The 15,565-nt window shown below is 40.4% G+C and overlaps 1 protein-coding gene across 1 annotated transcript in view; it reads right to left on the bottom strand.

Moving 5' to 3' along the window:
* Positions 1 to 899: 899 nt before the first annotated feature.
* LOC117421421 (rho GTPase-activating protein 10-like) overlaps positions 900 to 15,565 on the bottom strand; it is an 88,684-nt gene continuing 74,018 nt past the window's right edge. The window contains exons 21-23 of the mRNA XM_034035838.3: positions 15,362 to 15,481; positions 13,723 to 13,814; positions 900 to 3,949 (exon numbers count right to left, since the gene is read on the bottom strand). Of these exons, the coding sequence (XP_033891729.2) occupies positions 3,861 to 3,949; positions 13,723 to 13,814; positions 15,362 to 15,481 (301 nt within the window). The 3' untranslated portion in view covers positions 900 to 3,860. The remainder of the gene's footprint in view (positions 3,950 to 13,722; positions 13,815 to 15,361; positions 15,482 to 15,565) is intronic.

Genomic DNA, 15,565 nt, shown 5'->3' with positions numbered 1-15,565 from the left:
CGTTCAGTGCTTTATTAACACACAGAAAATAAAAAGGTTGAACAAAACAGGAGAGGACACGGCACTTTATGCCAAAATAAATAGACAAACAAAACGGACTAACACTTAAACAAACGACGGACTAACAGACAAACTAAAAATAAACAAACAAGTATCGTGCTGGTCCTACCAGCACGCAATAACAAATGTTAATCTTTATCTTTATTTCTCTTCCTCCCTCTCCCGTTCACTACTCACCGAACACCCAACCCCGAGTGAATGAAACGTGCATCTATATATACAATTGTGCTGGGATTCAATTACCAATTATTTATTCACTTGAATCCCAGCACGTGAACTAATCTGTGAAAACCCCATGCTCACATATTACATACTTTAAATGCACGTGAAGTGCAATCCCTGTGCCTAAATACAATTATACATTTTAAATAACTCGTGCTACACACACCCATTTATATCCCGTGCAGCAATATCTATACACCAACATTAACACACCACACGCAACATACAACACAGAAATGCACACAGGGGTGGGGCACATTGCCACAGCCCACTACCCGTATTTGCCCAAGCGTGGTGTTGAATGCTTCCTCAGCAGCTGTCAGCCATCCGGACGGGTAGGGTTTCTAAGCCAGGGTAGTATACGCAGCATCACCTGATCCCCTATATGCTGCATTGCCTGAATGAATCTATATCTATCTACGTCTCTGCCGGTTTTCAGCCATGGTGATCTGCAATACCTGTTCAGTTTAATTTTATACCTCAAGTTCATTTTTAATTTATGAGTTGTAAGATAAATTAGTTTAAACAGTATTCACTACTAACGACATGACACCCCACTAATGACATTTGAAGAACAATTTGGGAAAGAGCAGTAAAATACATTATTAACCAACCAGGCACGAGGTATTTTGCTTTATTACAGCAGCTTAGATTCACTTGTGTACCAGTTCTCTGCGCATGGAAACCACATTTTCACAAAATTTCACTAGTAATATTAAAAAACAGCACGAGTATTTTACGTATAGCTAATTTACATATCAACCCCCACCTTTCCCATTCATTTGCAAAGCCCGGTTTACTCGAGTAAAATAAACTGAGCGAACAGAAACCCAAAAAAGCATTTTACACGAGACATTTCTCGTGTAAATGTCTTGAGTTAAAAAAAAAAAAACTTGCATGGAACCCCCATGATTGTCTGGGAGATGTCAGGTAATAAAGAGACCTCCTCCAACTCAGAGGATGATGACTGGGAGAGATTTGCATGGAACCCCCATGATTGTCTGGGAGATGTCAGGTAATAAAGAGACCTCCTCCAACTCAGAGGATGATGACTGGGAGACACGTTAATTTACCAATATACAATATGCTTTACCAATATGCATAATAGAAGAGTTTGTAACATTTCATTGCAAAAAATGTAGTATTCCTTTGTATAAATGGCTCTTATATGCATAATTGAGGTTGTATCTTTGCAAATGCATCTTTATTTGATGGGTTTTTTTTTCCCCTCAAATTGAGTTTGGGAAATTTGGGCTGTGTCTTAAATTTGAAGGAATACGGTATTGTCAGCAATACTGCTTTAACAGCAACTTATGTTAAGCAGGTTTCCCTGGAAAATCCTTTTTTTTTAATTTATCAAGAGCATTTCTATTTAAGAGACCATTGTTGAAATAATACAGCATCATTGCGTTTTTTTTTTTTTTTGCCCAGCTGTCTCATTCCAGGTCTCATTTGATTATAGTATGCCTGTATAGCATACAAACCTCATTATGCCCCAACTCCTTTATAAAAAAAAAAATACAGATTTGTATGATGACCTCAACAGAATATTATAGGTTGGAACCACATTTTGCTGTCAAAATAAGCTGCCATGTTTTATAAATCATGACCGAGAACTTTTTAAATGTATTGATTTGCTCAGATAAGCGGTCTTTCCCAATGTTTGAATGATTCGCACACCTTTATTAACGGAGCATATAGTTTTCTGATGGCTAGTAACTGTCCCTTTGAAAACTTAAACCCATTGCTCATTAAAAACCGAAGCATATTTTTAAAGAGGAGACAATTATCTATTCAGCAATACCAAGATATTTATTTAGTAAGCAAGTGAGTTATCCAGCAACATATCCCCCATCCCCAGTTGTACTGCTTTCTTAGAAAAAAAATAACTTTTTGGGGTACCATTCTACTTGTGAAGAATGGGCAATACAATCCCCACACCTAGTCTTGCTATAAAGCATTTGTTGTTTCCAAACTTTTGAACACAACTGTATGACTTCATTATTTTCTATTAATCCTTCAGGAATCAATGAAAGCCAAACCTGTTTATACATTGACTTTCTCCCCCCCCACCCCCACCATATGCTTATATTCAAGATAATATGGTGCACATAATTTACCAGCATTATGGAACTCTAATAGAGGTTCTAATAAATGGGTCTGAAATCATCATATCACACACACCTGTCAAAATCAATAGTTTTTCAAGGCTTTCAAAAAAGTACTTTTTTTAATTTTATTTATGTATGTATTTATTTATCAGCAACAAATTATAAATGCAATACCTGTACAGTTTCTTAATTTAAAAGTTCAATTCAATAACACACACACCAGTAAGAACGGCAGTTTAAAACCAAAATAACCCCAATAAATCATCATGTCTGAACAGCAGTAGTTGTGTGCAAGAAGTGCCCTGTGTGCATTTACGAAATCAAAACTACACCAGCTGCTTTGTATTAACAATATTCCAACAATTCCCTCTGATTATGCTGAAGTGCCCAAACACTTGTAAAATAAACTAATAAAATAACTAGAACTTAAGTTAGCATCAGAAACAGTGTGATTATCGGTGTGGTACCTCAGGGATCATACAAATCAATAGCCCAAGTTCCCAAACTGCACGAAACCAGAAGATACCAACATAAAAAGATCCTGCTGATATAATAGGGGTTTATGAAAAAGGGGGGCCCTTTGTGTAGAAGTAAACAAGTGAACTTACCAGGTACATCACACAAACCCCCTTGTATTGTCTATGCTTTGTCCTCTAGTCATCAATCTGCTCTTTTGAATCTGATAATGAATTTGCACTTTGCAAATCCTGTAACTGCTGCTTTGCAATTTTATGAAAAATATGATTGAGATTTAACATATAGATTTTAAGCCACTTTAACATAATATAAAATAATGTATACAAAAAAGACCTGAATGTTTGAGACTTTCTTTGTTTCAAATAGATAAACTAAATCAACACATGTTTATATTTAAAAATAAGATATTCTTAAATGAGCTCAATTGAACTCAACCAGCATCTACATTTACCAACTCATAAGTAAATGGTTTAAAATTGGCAGTATTGGATTTTTTTTCACCTGAAAAAGTCTAAACTAGAAGAATTTTACAATGCAAGAAGTACAGATTTATAAATAGATTTTTCCTTACCGCTTGTGACATACATGTATTGTATACTATCTGCACTCTGCTCCAGTGAAACAAATATGGTAGATATACAGACAAACAAGATAAACCCCATGCATAAATTACAGACTTTAAAATAATTCTTAAATATAATATCCCTAAATCTTGACAAATAAAATTCTCAAAAAAGAATGATTATGCTAAAATGTTACATTTAGTGATTTAAACTATATCTCTTTTTATTTCTTCAAAGCTACCCTTTATTTTAAGACATAAGTCAACATGGTATTTCTATTTGGCAATTCTGCGGTGGGGAAGCACATTGTTCTAGCGACATGTTTCAAGGCATATCAATATATGCAGAAGTGTCTTTAAAAAAGGGGGGTGGGTCACTGTTGAAGATCATGGATACCATGTATAACTCAATGTCTCCAGCGTTTTGGCTATAGAAATTCAACATAGTTTATTGGAATAAGTCCTCTTTTTCCATCAAGTTCTCCTTCCAGCCACCCCGGTTCTCTGGAAGAAGTCACTTTAAAAAGGAAACAAAAACAAAATACATGAGTGATTCTGAAGCTTGGAACAAAGAACAGCATGACTAAACTGTATGCAAGCAACATGCCTCCCATCAAGGCATGTAAATACAAAACTATCAGAATCTTGAAAGTAAATCATTCTCTCCAGGAGCCGTATATGACATTATAGGCACAGGTTCTCCTCATACAAGTGGTAAAAGGTAGCTTCCAATTGCATTTTCATTGCAGAATAGTCTGCGTTCGGTTGCTTTGGCCCAAATAAATGTAAGAAAACATGGATAATTGCAATAAGAACAACTCAGAATGATGGAAAACATAAAAGGGTAAAAGAGAAATTAGCAAAAATAAATTGACATCTGAAGCTTACTCTGTAAGATTCACGGGGCAGAGCTAGGCCACCTGCTGTAATGTTTAGGACATAGTGTTCTGCCTCTTCAAAAGCCCAACATTATAAAAGGGGGATTCCGTCGCTGAGGAGACCCGACAAACAGGAGAGGGGCCACCGTCTTTGAGGCCTAGCTCCACCCCCCGAACCACAATAACAGGTTAACATTTATCCATAGGGTTTTTATTGCATAATTATGAATTTGATATTCATGAAACTGTTGTTGGCCTCATACAAAACTGGATCCTCCAATATCATTCAAACAGACTTAAAAGCCTTCTTTGAATAACTAAACTGTTAAGAATTGGATTAAAAAAATATCAACTTGTAGTTAAATATCCAGAAATAAACATTTTTGAAGCAGTTACACATCACACAAACCCAAGACCAGTCAAATTAATGGCAGATTGCAACATGGGATTATACAGTTGCAGACAAAAGTATTGGCACCCTACACTTAATATAAAATAATTCAAGAAAACATGTTCAATACAAGCATTTAGTTAACCATTAATTAATATGACAAACACCAACATTTCTGGTGGTTTAGAAAATCTATTTAAAAAAGCACAGAAATATTAGCACCTTTACATTAAAAGTCTGTAAAAATGGACTTATTTGAAAATATATTCATTCATTGATTGATTGAAAACCATGACACAGTAACTAAGCTGCACTATAAAGTCAATAGGCAAAAAAATAGGTAATTATTTCCAACATCTGTTGAAGAACGTTTTGGCAACACAGCAGATGATGGCCAAGACAAAGGAGTTGGCTTCATGTGTGAGAAAAGCACTCAAAGCAAACTACAACAAAAGGAAATAGCTGCAGAACAGTATCAAAAGAAAAACCGAAAACTAAAATCAACAAATCAGAGCAACAGATTCAACTGAAATGCTTGAAAGAAGAAGTGGACATCCAACGAAAATTATGGGTACAGCAGGTAGGAGAATTGTCTGAGCAGCTAAAAAAAAAAAAAAAAAAAATCCAAGATTAACAGCCAAGGACTTAAAAGAAAGATTTAGAAGCAGCAGGCATGATAGTGCATGAAAGAACTGTACAAATGTACCAGAACCCTGAAGAGTTATATGCACATAGACCTGGCTGTAAATCTTTTTTAAAGAAAATTCATAAATCAAACTGTCTAAAATTTGCCAAGAAATATGGAACAGGAATCTGACATAAAATAAAAGGTCTGGAATGGTCTTCGCAAACACCAGATCTCAATCCAATGGATATACTGATCTGAAAAAGGCTGTAGCCAAACATTGTGTATCCAATCTGTCTGAACTGAAGGAAATATGCAAGACAGAATGGGCCCAGATTTCCTCAGCAAGATGAAACATAGTGGTTAATAATCATCATAAATGTCTGAAAGAAGCAATTAAAAGCAAAAGGAGGCTTAAACTAAACGTCTGTTTGTTTTTGATAAGTATATTTTGTTAAATTACAAGAAATGGTGCATTTTGCTTTTTGTTTTATTAAAATGGGGCTAAGTTTACTAGATGCGTGTCCTTAATCTGTTACCTTGAATTATGGTATAATAAAGCATAGGGTGCCAATACTTTTTTCTGCAACTGTATACTGAAAATAATAAATCATGCCAGGTTGGTAAAATACACACACTAAAGTTTTTTTTTTTTTTTTTTTTTTTTTATTTTGGCTTTCTTCAGTAAATGTGTAGAGAACAGAAGTTTCTTAACAACAAATCAATTTACTTTCCTGCTTACTCCAATGTGTATATTTCAGACTAGGTCTTCTGGCTGTTGATTGTTTCCATCTTAGTCCTTTTCAGCAGGTGTTTTATGACCCTATTTTTTTTTTTTGATCACTTGTTGACCTTGTGTTTTACACGACTTGTCTTTTAACCTGTAATTTAGTCCTACAGCCACAAGATGTCAATATAGCCTCCACAGTCATTAAACAAATCATCCCATTACGTTACTTTAACCATTTGAATTGGTCATCCCATTACTACAAAGTACGTATTAGCAGATTAATAAACAGAACGCTCTAGATGGCTACTGACATTTATTTAACCCTTACATCCCTGTGAATATGCATAACAGGATTTTTTTTTTTCGAGTGTAAATACATTATTTCTAGGTTTTAATTTACCAGTACCATTTGGTTTACTGAAATAGTTTCGTTAAAAAAACAAACAAACAAAAAAAACCAAACATTTTCTTGATATCTGGATCTCACCAGGCACAAATATATACTTTGTCAACAGAGGAGAAGATAGTGTTTTTTTGTTTTTGTTTTTAATGGATTTCCTGTTTTCTGGCACCGATCCCTGAACACTATAGATCAGGGGTCTCCAGCCCTGGTCCTGGAGACCTGCTGTGGCTGCTTGTTTTCATTTCAACCAATCTCTCAGGTACTTAATTGAACCAATTATTTGCTTAATTAGTCAATATTAACAGGTGTTCCAGATCTTTAGCCACTGATGATGTAAAGACACCTATAAAACCTGCTGGATAAGGGCTCTCCAGGACCAGGGTTGGAGACCCCTGCTATTGATATTATAACCATTCATTGGAATCTAGGCATGTATTAGATTCTGTAACATATGTTAGCTGTGTTTGTTTATTTTTTCTTAGTTTTTGTTTGTATTGGTTTGGTTTTGTTCTTTAAAACGTAAAAAAAAAAAAAAAGTTGTTTCTAAGAAGCCTATGGGCCTCATGCACTAAACAGTGGCAATGTGTTGTGTGCAATAAGCCCTTTACGGCATGCTTTGTACACCTGCTGTATTCACTAGGGAGTGGCAGGCAACCTTGTGCACGCAATGAATCACATGGAAAAAGGCACCGCTTGAGAGTCATTTAAATACAATGAATAATATTAATGCATGGAAATGTATTTAAATTGTTTCCCAAACAGTGAATCAAAAAGGACCGAATCAGATATGTATGGTGGTATCTAGAGAGATAACATAATTTTATTACCTTGTGTTTAAGCTCTAAGCTGTGTTGTGTGTACCTCTTCATTGAGATTATTTTATTCCCAAACTGCATCGATTCTATATTCTGAACTATACATTTGAATGTGAACATGTGGTTTGGAATTTATGCAAAGCTCACTTTTCACCACTTCAACACCTAGATCATTTGTTTCATCAGTCCAAAGGTTTAACATGAAACTGAAAACCCGCTCCACGAATGCCTTACTGCATGGCACAGAAAGATGCTGACCAATTCTTAAAATATTTGGTCCTTCTACTGTCCTGAAAAATGCCGGTGCCAGGGTGTCATAAAGACGGCCGGAGTGGGTGGCGTCAGACCAGAATCAGGAATTCAAACAAAGACAGTGGTTGTGATGATGAGCTGAGTGCAATGGCTGCACTCAGCGTTTATTAACAAAATAAAAAGGTTTAACAGTACAAAAACAGGACACGGCACTTGCGCCAAAATAAACAGGCATACAAAACGACTAAACACTAACACACAGGTGAAACGGAGACGAACAAACACGGTGAGTACAAACAAAACACTTATTATATTTACGATTACGATTTTAACTCTCCTTCTCTCTCACCCGTTCTCCACTCTCTGAACACCTAACCCTGAGTGCAAGAAATGTGCGTCTATATATACTATTGTGCTGGGATTCAATTACTAATTAATTATTCACTTGAATCCCAGCACGTGAATTAATTCTGTGCAACCCCGTGCTCACATATTACATTTAACCAGCACGTGAAGTGATTTGAGCTCTCCTCGTGCCTAAATACAAATCTACACTTTAAACACACGTGAAACACAGACCCGTTTATATCCCGTGTACCAATCTATACACCAACATTAACATACGCACGCATACATACATACACATAACACAAATGCACACAGGGGCGGGCGCTTTGCCACATATACCCCCCCTTGTGCGCAGCACACATGGCCTCAACGGCCACCTCCCCCCTTAAAAATCCAGCAGTCCAGGACAAAGTTTCGGGCTGGGAAGGGAGGCTTCAGTGGGCCCATGGCTGGCCATGCTGTCAGCACCCCTGCCGGTAGTGGCACGGCTGACAGCCTGTTGGTCCCGTCCTGCAGCGAAAAAGCTGCGGGGGCAGGTGGTCCCCCGACCTCCCCCTTCTTCGTAGCCGGCAGCTCCCTCCTGTGGGGCTCCGGCCACAAGAACTCCTGCAGCGAAACTGCTGCTGGGGAAAGTGGTCTCCAGACCTCGTCCCCCTTCTTTGTAGCCGGTAGCTCCCTTTGGTGGGGCTCCGACCACAGTACTGCCGACAGCGAAGAAGCTGCAGTGGGAGCAGGTCTCCGGACCTCCCCCACGATCTCCGGCAGCGAAACTGCTGCAGTGGGAGCAGGTCTCCGGACCTCCCCCACGATCTCCGGCAGCGAAACTGCTGCAGTGGGAGCAGGTCTCCGGACCTCCCCCACGATCTCCGGCAGCGAAACTGCTGCAGTGGGAGCAGGTCTCCTGACCTCCCCCACTTTCTTCGTGGCCGACAACTCCCCTTGGTGGGGTTCCGGCCACAGTACTTCCTGCTGCGATGCGGAGCAACTAGCAGCCCCAAGCAATGCGGCACGGCTGGCAGCCCCAGGCGAGGGTGAAGCGTGGCAGGGAGTCAGGACCAGCCGGGATGCGGGTGTTGGCCCTCTTCTCGGCCTCTGCGACCAGGCGATTCTTACCCATGCTTCCCTCAGCAGCCTATGCAAGGGCTGCGGAGGGCCGCCAGCTTCACGCCCTGGTCTTTCTGGTGAAGGGAGAGGCAGCTCCTGCTTCTCTCCCCCTGATGGTGATGGAGGCAGAGGCAGCTCCCGCTCCTCTCCTCGTGATGGTGGGGAAAGTGATACCAGCAGGCATTCATCCTCTGCTGGTGGGGGAAGTGATACCAGCAGGCATTCATCCTCTGCTGGTGGGGGAAGTGATACCAGCAGGCATTCACCCTCTGCTGGTCGACAGGGACCCAGCAGGCATTCACCCTCTGCTGGTGGACATGGCGGAGGCAGAGGCAGCTCCTGCTGCTCTGCTCCTGCCGGTGGAGGTGGCGGAGGCAGAGGCAGCTCCTGCTGCTCTGCTCCTGCCGGTGGAGGTGGCGGAGGCAGAGACAGCTCCGGCTGCTCTGCTCCTGCCGGTGAAGGTGGGAGCAGCGTGTAGTCTCCTGGCGACGGAGGTGGGAGCAGCATGTCGTCTCCCCCTTTTTCAGGGGACTGGTGCTGCTCTGCCTCTCTTGCAGGGGACTGGTGCGGCTCTGCCTCGGAAGGGGAAACCAGCAGGCATTCTTCCTCTGCTGGTGGAGGTGGGACCAGCAGGCATTCTCCCTCTGCTGGCAGCTTGGTTCCTAGGGTTATGGAAGCCCCGACTTTCCTCTCTTTGGGCTGTGGACGCACCGACTCCTCCCTTTTGGGCTGTGGACGCACCGACTCCTCCCTTTTGGGCTGTGGACGCACCGACTCCTCCCTTTTGGGCTGTGGACGCACCGACTCCCCCCTCTTGGGCTGTGGACGTTCGGGCTCCCCCCACTCAGGCGTAGGACGTTCGGGCTCCTCCCACTCAGGCGTAGGACGTTCGGGCTCCTCCCACTCAGGCGTAGGACGCTCGGGCTCCTCCCACTCGGGCGTAGGACGCTCGGGCTCCTCCCACTCGGGCGTAGGACGCTCGGGCTCCTCCCACTCGGGCGTAGGACGCTCAGGCTCCTCCCACTCGGGCGTAGGACGCTCAGGCTCCTCCCACTTGGGCTGTGGACGCTCAGGCTCCTCCCACTTGGGCTGTGGACGCTCAGGCTCCTCCCACTTGGGCTGTGGACGCTCAGGCTCCTCCCACTTGGGCTGTGGACGCTCAGGCTCCTCCCACTTGGGCTGTGGACGCTCAGGCTCCTCCCACTTGGGCTGTGGACGCTCAGGCTCCTCCCACTTGGGCTGTGGACGCTCAGGCTCCTCCCACTTGGGCTGTGGACGCTCAGGCTCCTCCTCATAACTGCGGAAGGGACAGTTGGCGAACAGATGATCCTGGTCGCAGAGGAGGCACCCCGGCGTTGGCTTGTTAGATCGCCGTGGATGTCTGGCCCTTAGGCGGCACTCCTCCTCCCTGTCCTTCACCTCTTTATCCTCCTTCCATCCCATTTTATTTATTTAGATATATTTTTTTTTTGTAATCCAACATTTTTTTTTTTTTTTTTTTCAAAAAAATGCGGTTCCTGCTCTGGCCTGAGTCCTGGAGGCGCTGTCGATCCCACGCAGGACACCACGTGTCATAAAGACGGCCGGAGTGGGTGGCGTCAGACCAGAATCAGGAATTCAAACAAAGACAGTGGTTGTGATGATGAGCTGAGTGCAATGGCTGCACTCAGCGTTTATTAACAAAATAAAAAGGTTTAACAGTACAAAAACAGGACACGGCACTTGCGCCAAAATAAACAGGCATACAAAACGACTAAACACTAACACACAGGTGAAACGGAGACGAACAAACACGGTGAGTACAAACAAAACACTTATTATATTTACGATTACGATTTTAACTCTCCTTCTCTCTCACCCGTTCTCCACTCTCTGAACACCTAACCCTGAGTGCAAGAAATGTGCGTCTATATATACTATTGTGCTGGGATTCAATTACTAATTAATTATTCACTTGAATCCCAGCACGTGAATTAATTCTGTGCAACCCCGTGCTCACATATTACATTTAACCAGCACGTGAAGTGATTTGTGCTCTCCTCGTGCCTAAATACAAATCTACACTTTAAACACACGTGAAACACAGACCCGTTTATATCCCGTGTACCAATCTATACACCAACATTAACATACGCACGCATACATACATACACATAACACAAATGCACACAGGGGCGGGCGCTTTGCCACACAGGGGCAGCAGTCGAGATAGATCTCCCTGTACACGGGGTCTGCTTTATTGCAATGCTTTAGTTTTACTGTATAGAAGGCCGTTAGGCTAGCATTGTGATGGCTAGTACAGTATCAGGGAGCTCATAGGACGAGCACGCAACAGCAAGAAACAGACAGACAGACAGACAGCACAAGTTGCTTTCAGGGAAGGAACAGTAATTAACTTTTCATTGAGACAGGAACTGTTTAAAAACTGAACAATGGTAGCCTATTTATTAAAGGTATGTCGGAAATAATTTCAGTTTCAGTTGAAATGTGTATATTATGTGAGAACTGTAAGTTGCCCTGGGTAAGGGCGTCTGCTAACAAACAAACAAACAAACAAACAAACAAACAAACAAAAACAATAATAATAATAATAGTTTAATTAAATCAGGTTAACATTACTATTGCAGGCATTACTGTAGAGTAATTATGGTTTCTGAATACATGAGATGTTGGCAGCTACACATCAACCATTTAATTATTGGAAGTAAAAAATATTGTGGGAAAGTAGATCGATCATCAGTACCAAATGAATATTATTTATTTATTTATGTATTCATTTATTCATTCTTGTGCTGCTTTGATAAAAATGTGTTAATCTAATTGATCTATTTGTTTGTACATGGGACGTCTTACATTTATACTCGTTTAAGTGTCTAAATGGAGAATAAGATTCTATTGTATTTCAAGTTGGATATCTCATACAGAGGCACCTTAACTTGTTGTGAATTGGCACTCCATTTAGCCTATACTGCATGGTATATACGGTGTGTTACAGGGTGTATGCTAATTAGAAGGTTACTCCACCGTATTTTTGCATCTATTAAGTTTAGTGAATAAAGTGTTAATCACTGGATGAAACCATGCAGTTTAACGCAGTATAATGTCCAAAACACCGCCGTTTAGTGTACGAGGCCGTAGAAGTGTTACTTATGTTTGCAAGAAAGGCAAAAAAAATTGAATTACTATTAAACTCCAGCATCATCAGTTGGTTAAGCCGGTCTTCTTTCAGGTATTGAAGTTGCTCTGTGAAAATGTGTCAATATGAAGAAATACGTCTTTCAGCACCCACAGAATTGGAAGCAACTGACAAATATAATGTTAGCACTTCTTGCTAAATTGGGAAATAGTTCTTCTGCAATTCTCCGAAATTTGGTCAAAGAAATTCCACTAACGTTTTCTTTTGCATATAGTTGCTATTCCTCCATTTCTGATTTACAGTGAGCATCAAACCCTGGAATACAATCTAATGGGAGGGGTCTTTATCCAAACTACAAACATGTGGGTCTAAAATCCTCACTGCCTTCAGAAACTTGAGTTGGTTAAATAAAACATGTTTTTATTCTGCATTGATCAGGGTTGTAGTAGCTCGTCAATTTTTCCAAAACTTTGTGGAAAGTTAACACTACACAGTTTGCTTATTCTGCCATCTGTGCTGTGCAACTCTTAAGCCAGTGCTTGGTATGTATTTACTAATTCTGCAACTTTATTATACATTTGATAAATTCTTATGTTACGGCTTTCAGAATAAGTTATACCCATCAGTGTGCAGCACACCACGTGGATATTGCTGAGTGCAAGCTCTCAAAGAAATACTTTTTGTCCCTCATAATTAGGGGGTGTTTTCTAATTAGCCACAATTGAATGGGTTGATTACTTAATTATTATTTTGATCAGTTTAGCTGGAGTGGCTACACAGACTTCTTGAAGTTTAGGACTGAACTGCATGTTTGTCATGTCGTTCTAATTCTCCTGTGAATTTCACAGGGCCCTACTTGGATTTAATGCTATGGAACAGTAATTTCATCAGAGTCGGTGTGAGATAGCAAGCAGCAGGTGGAGTTCTATATTATTAAAAGGCAACCCAGGACTGCTAGGTTTTTCAAGAAAATGAAAGCAGTGTTTCTTTGAGGAAAGTCTAACAAAGCTTTCTTCTAGTACGGAATAGAAAAATCAAACAAAAAACTGTTCAAAGGTGCCAACTACAGTGTTGAAATACCTATATTGATTGATTGAAGTAATTTGTGCTACCTAATCAAAGTTATTCAGGACCATTGACGGGCACACAAGTGTATTTTATTTGTACAATTCTAAATTGGACCCGAATTTTACCACTCAAGTTTTAAACACATGTCTAACAGTACTGCAAATATATTTCTTTATTTAAAATCAACACAAATAATTAAAATAAAGATTTAGTTCATTCAGAGTAGATAACGGTTTTCATCACTGTCACTGCTAGATCTGGTGTTGTCTCAGCTATGCAGTTAGAATCTGACTTAAGCCGTCTTATAAAAACAGGTAGTCATACACAAGCAGACCTAAATAAAAACACATCTGCACGCACTCTGTTTCTCTCACGATAACCCAACAACAGCTTCAAATTGTTTGCAAGCCCTTAATATTATATTTTTTGGCCGTTTCATTTAGACTTCTTCCGATTAGAGATGCGATTTCCTGTACGGCCAAAATCCAATATGCTTCCAGTTCTGAGTGCATGACTAGCAATATTGATAATACTACTTACCATCCTCAAATATTGCTCCGACTGGAAAAGATAACTCCGAGCCGTGCTCTGCTTCACATGAAAATACTGCTTTAGCTTTCCTGTATGTGACACTGAAAAATGAAGGCGATTCAGTAATAGCAGGATTTAGAGGATTGCACCACTGTTCAATTCAAGCTATGTTATGCCTGAGATAGCATAAGATTAGTCATAACAAATGTGATCGCGCCAGCATACAAACTAACTCAATCAACTTCTGTATGGCGCAACACTTTTTTCCTGCTACATGACTCAGACAACTTTATATCAACAGGTAAGCCTGCAAATTATATATCAAAATGATGTTTATTTATGAGTAACACGTTTTTGTAGGTTAAAAAAATGGCATGATAAGTCCGTACCTAGCTTCCAAATTCATAAATAAAACATGTCAGGCTATAGATTTGTATTTATTTATTTTTTTGGAGGAGGAGGAGGTGGGAAACTGATTCTCACTTTATTGACAGGGGTGCAGCCATGGTTAAGTAGCTTGACCCCGTGAAATTTGGAAAAATAAAAAAAGGGGTGGGTTTTATTTGAGCATTTTTTATGACTGGGAACTAAGCACAATACTGTAAGATAGCAACTAAAAGCATTCAGAACTACTGTATTGCAAACAAATCATTAAAAATGTGTCTTTTTTTGCACTTCTTGTTATTTTAACAAAACACGTGGTACTCTGTAGCACACATCAAACATCAGGTCAGCAGAACTGTGGAATGTTACAAGACTTGGATGAACTGGGAACACCATTTCAGACTTAAACTTCATCAGGCCCACTTTAAAAAAAATAAAAGAAAAAGCTCCAATCCGTGGTTTTGGTAGTTCCACAGGAAGTGAATGTATTTAGGATGGCAGTAAAACCGGACAGGGGACCAAGGTTCAAGGGTCACTCTCCAGACACATCATAATGTTTGTTTCTCACAGTAACCAAATCTTAGTTTAGGAAATGATGAGCATTATATCTTAACTATGATCATTACATTTTGAGCAACTGGTAATATGAGTAAATGTTTTGACTATGTAGTACACATTTGTGTGTGTGTGAGGATGGCAGTGGTTTACTCAGTGTTCCCAAACCCAATAGGGCTATATGTTAATATATATTCATATTACTGGGATTAAAACAGCCCCAGGACTAGTCAGATGGGTTATTTTGTAGTGCCTGTTTGGCTGGACTGTATAACTATGGAGTTGAAAGGGAATTTCCTCACAAGACCGTTCCAGGCATATATTTTTCTTGTGCTCCCATTACAGATGACACCTCAGTTTGTAAGAACTATTTATTTAGAATATTACATGTAATTCATTAATGATAGTGTTAATTAGTTGGATTATTTATGTATTTATTTTTTGCCAGATAATTGAAAAAATGTGTTGATGTATACAAGCTGACTTTTCTAGCAGGCTAAGACATTAAAATGCGTAGTTTCACACATTTATCCTAATGGGACACAGCTTCTATGGAGGGGACTAGTATAGCAGTCGTTTAAATGTAGAGCTTTCACAGCAATGTAAACTTTAGGTTAATGACACCTCAAAACATAGAGATGAGATTTCTCACAGACAGTACTCAGTCAATGACAGAGCTGGGTCAAACCAACAGTAGCTGTTGTCCTACCTATCTCCCGACTTGTCACTGTTAGTTCCTTCGGGTGAGAAGGCGGCGGCTGGAGATGGTGAGGTTGGGGTGGTGGTCGATGAAGCATTCAGCCATGGAATCATCGCTGAGCGGGAAATACTGGGGAAGCAGGGGGTAAAAACAGTGCTCTGTGAAAAACAAATGTACAACACCCCCCCCCCCCCCCCCAGGTGCGATGCATAC

Source organism: Acipenser ruthenus, chromosome 1 (assembly GCF_902713425.1).
Source record: "Acipenser ruthenus chromosome 1, fAciRut3.2 maternal haplotype, whole genome shotgun sequence".
NCBI classification, from domain to species: Eukaryota; Metazoa; Chordata; class Actinopteri; order Acipenseriformes; family Acipenseridae; genus Acipenser; species Acipenser ruthenus.
This window is presented reverse-complemented; position numbering and strand designations above follow the sequence as displayed.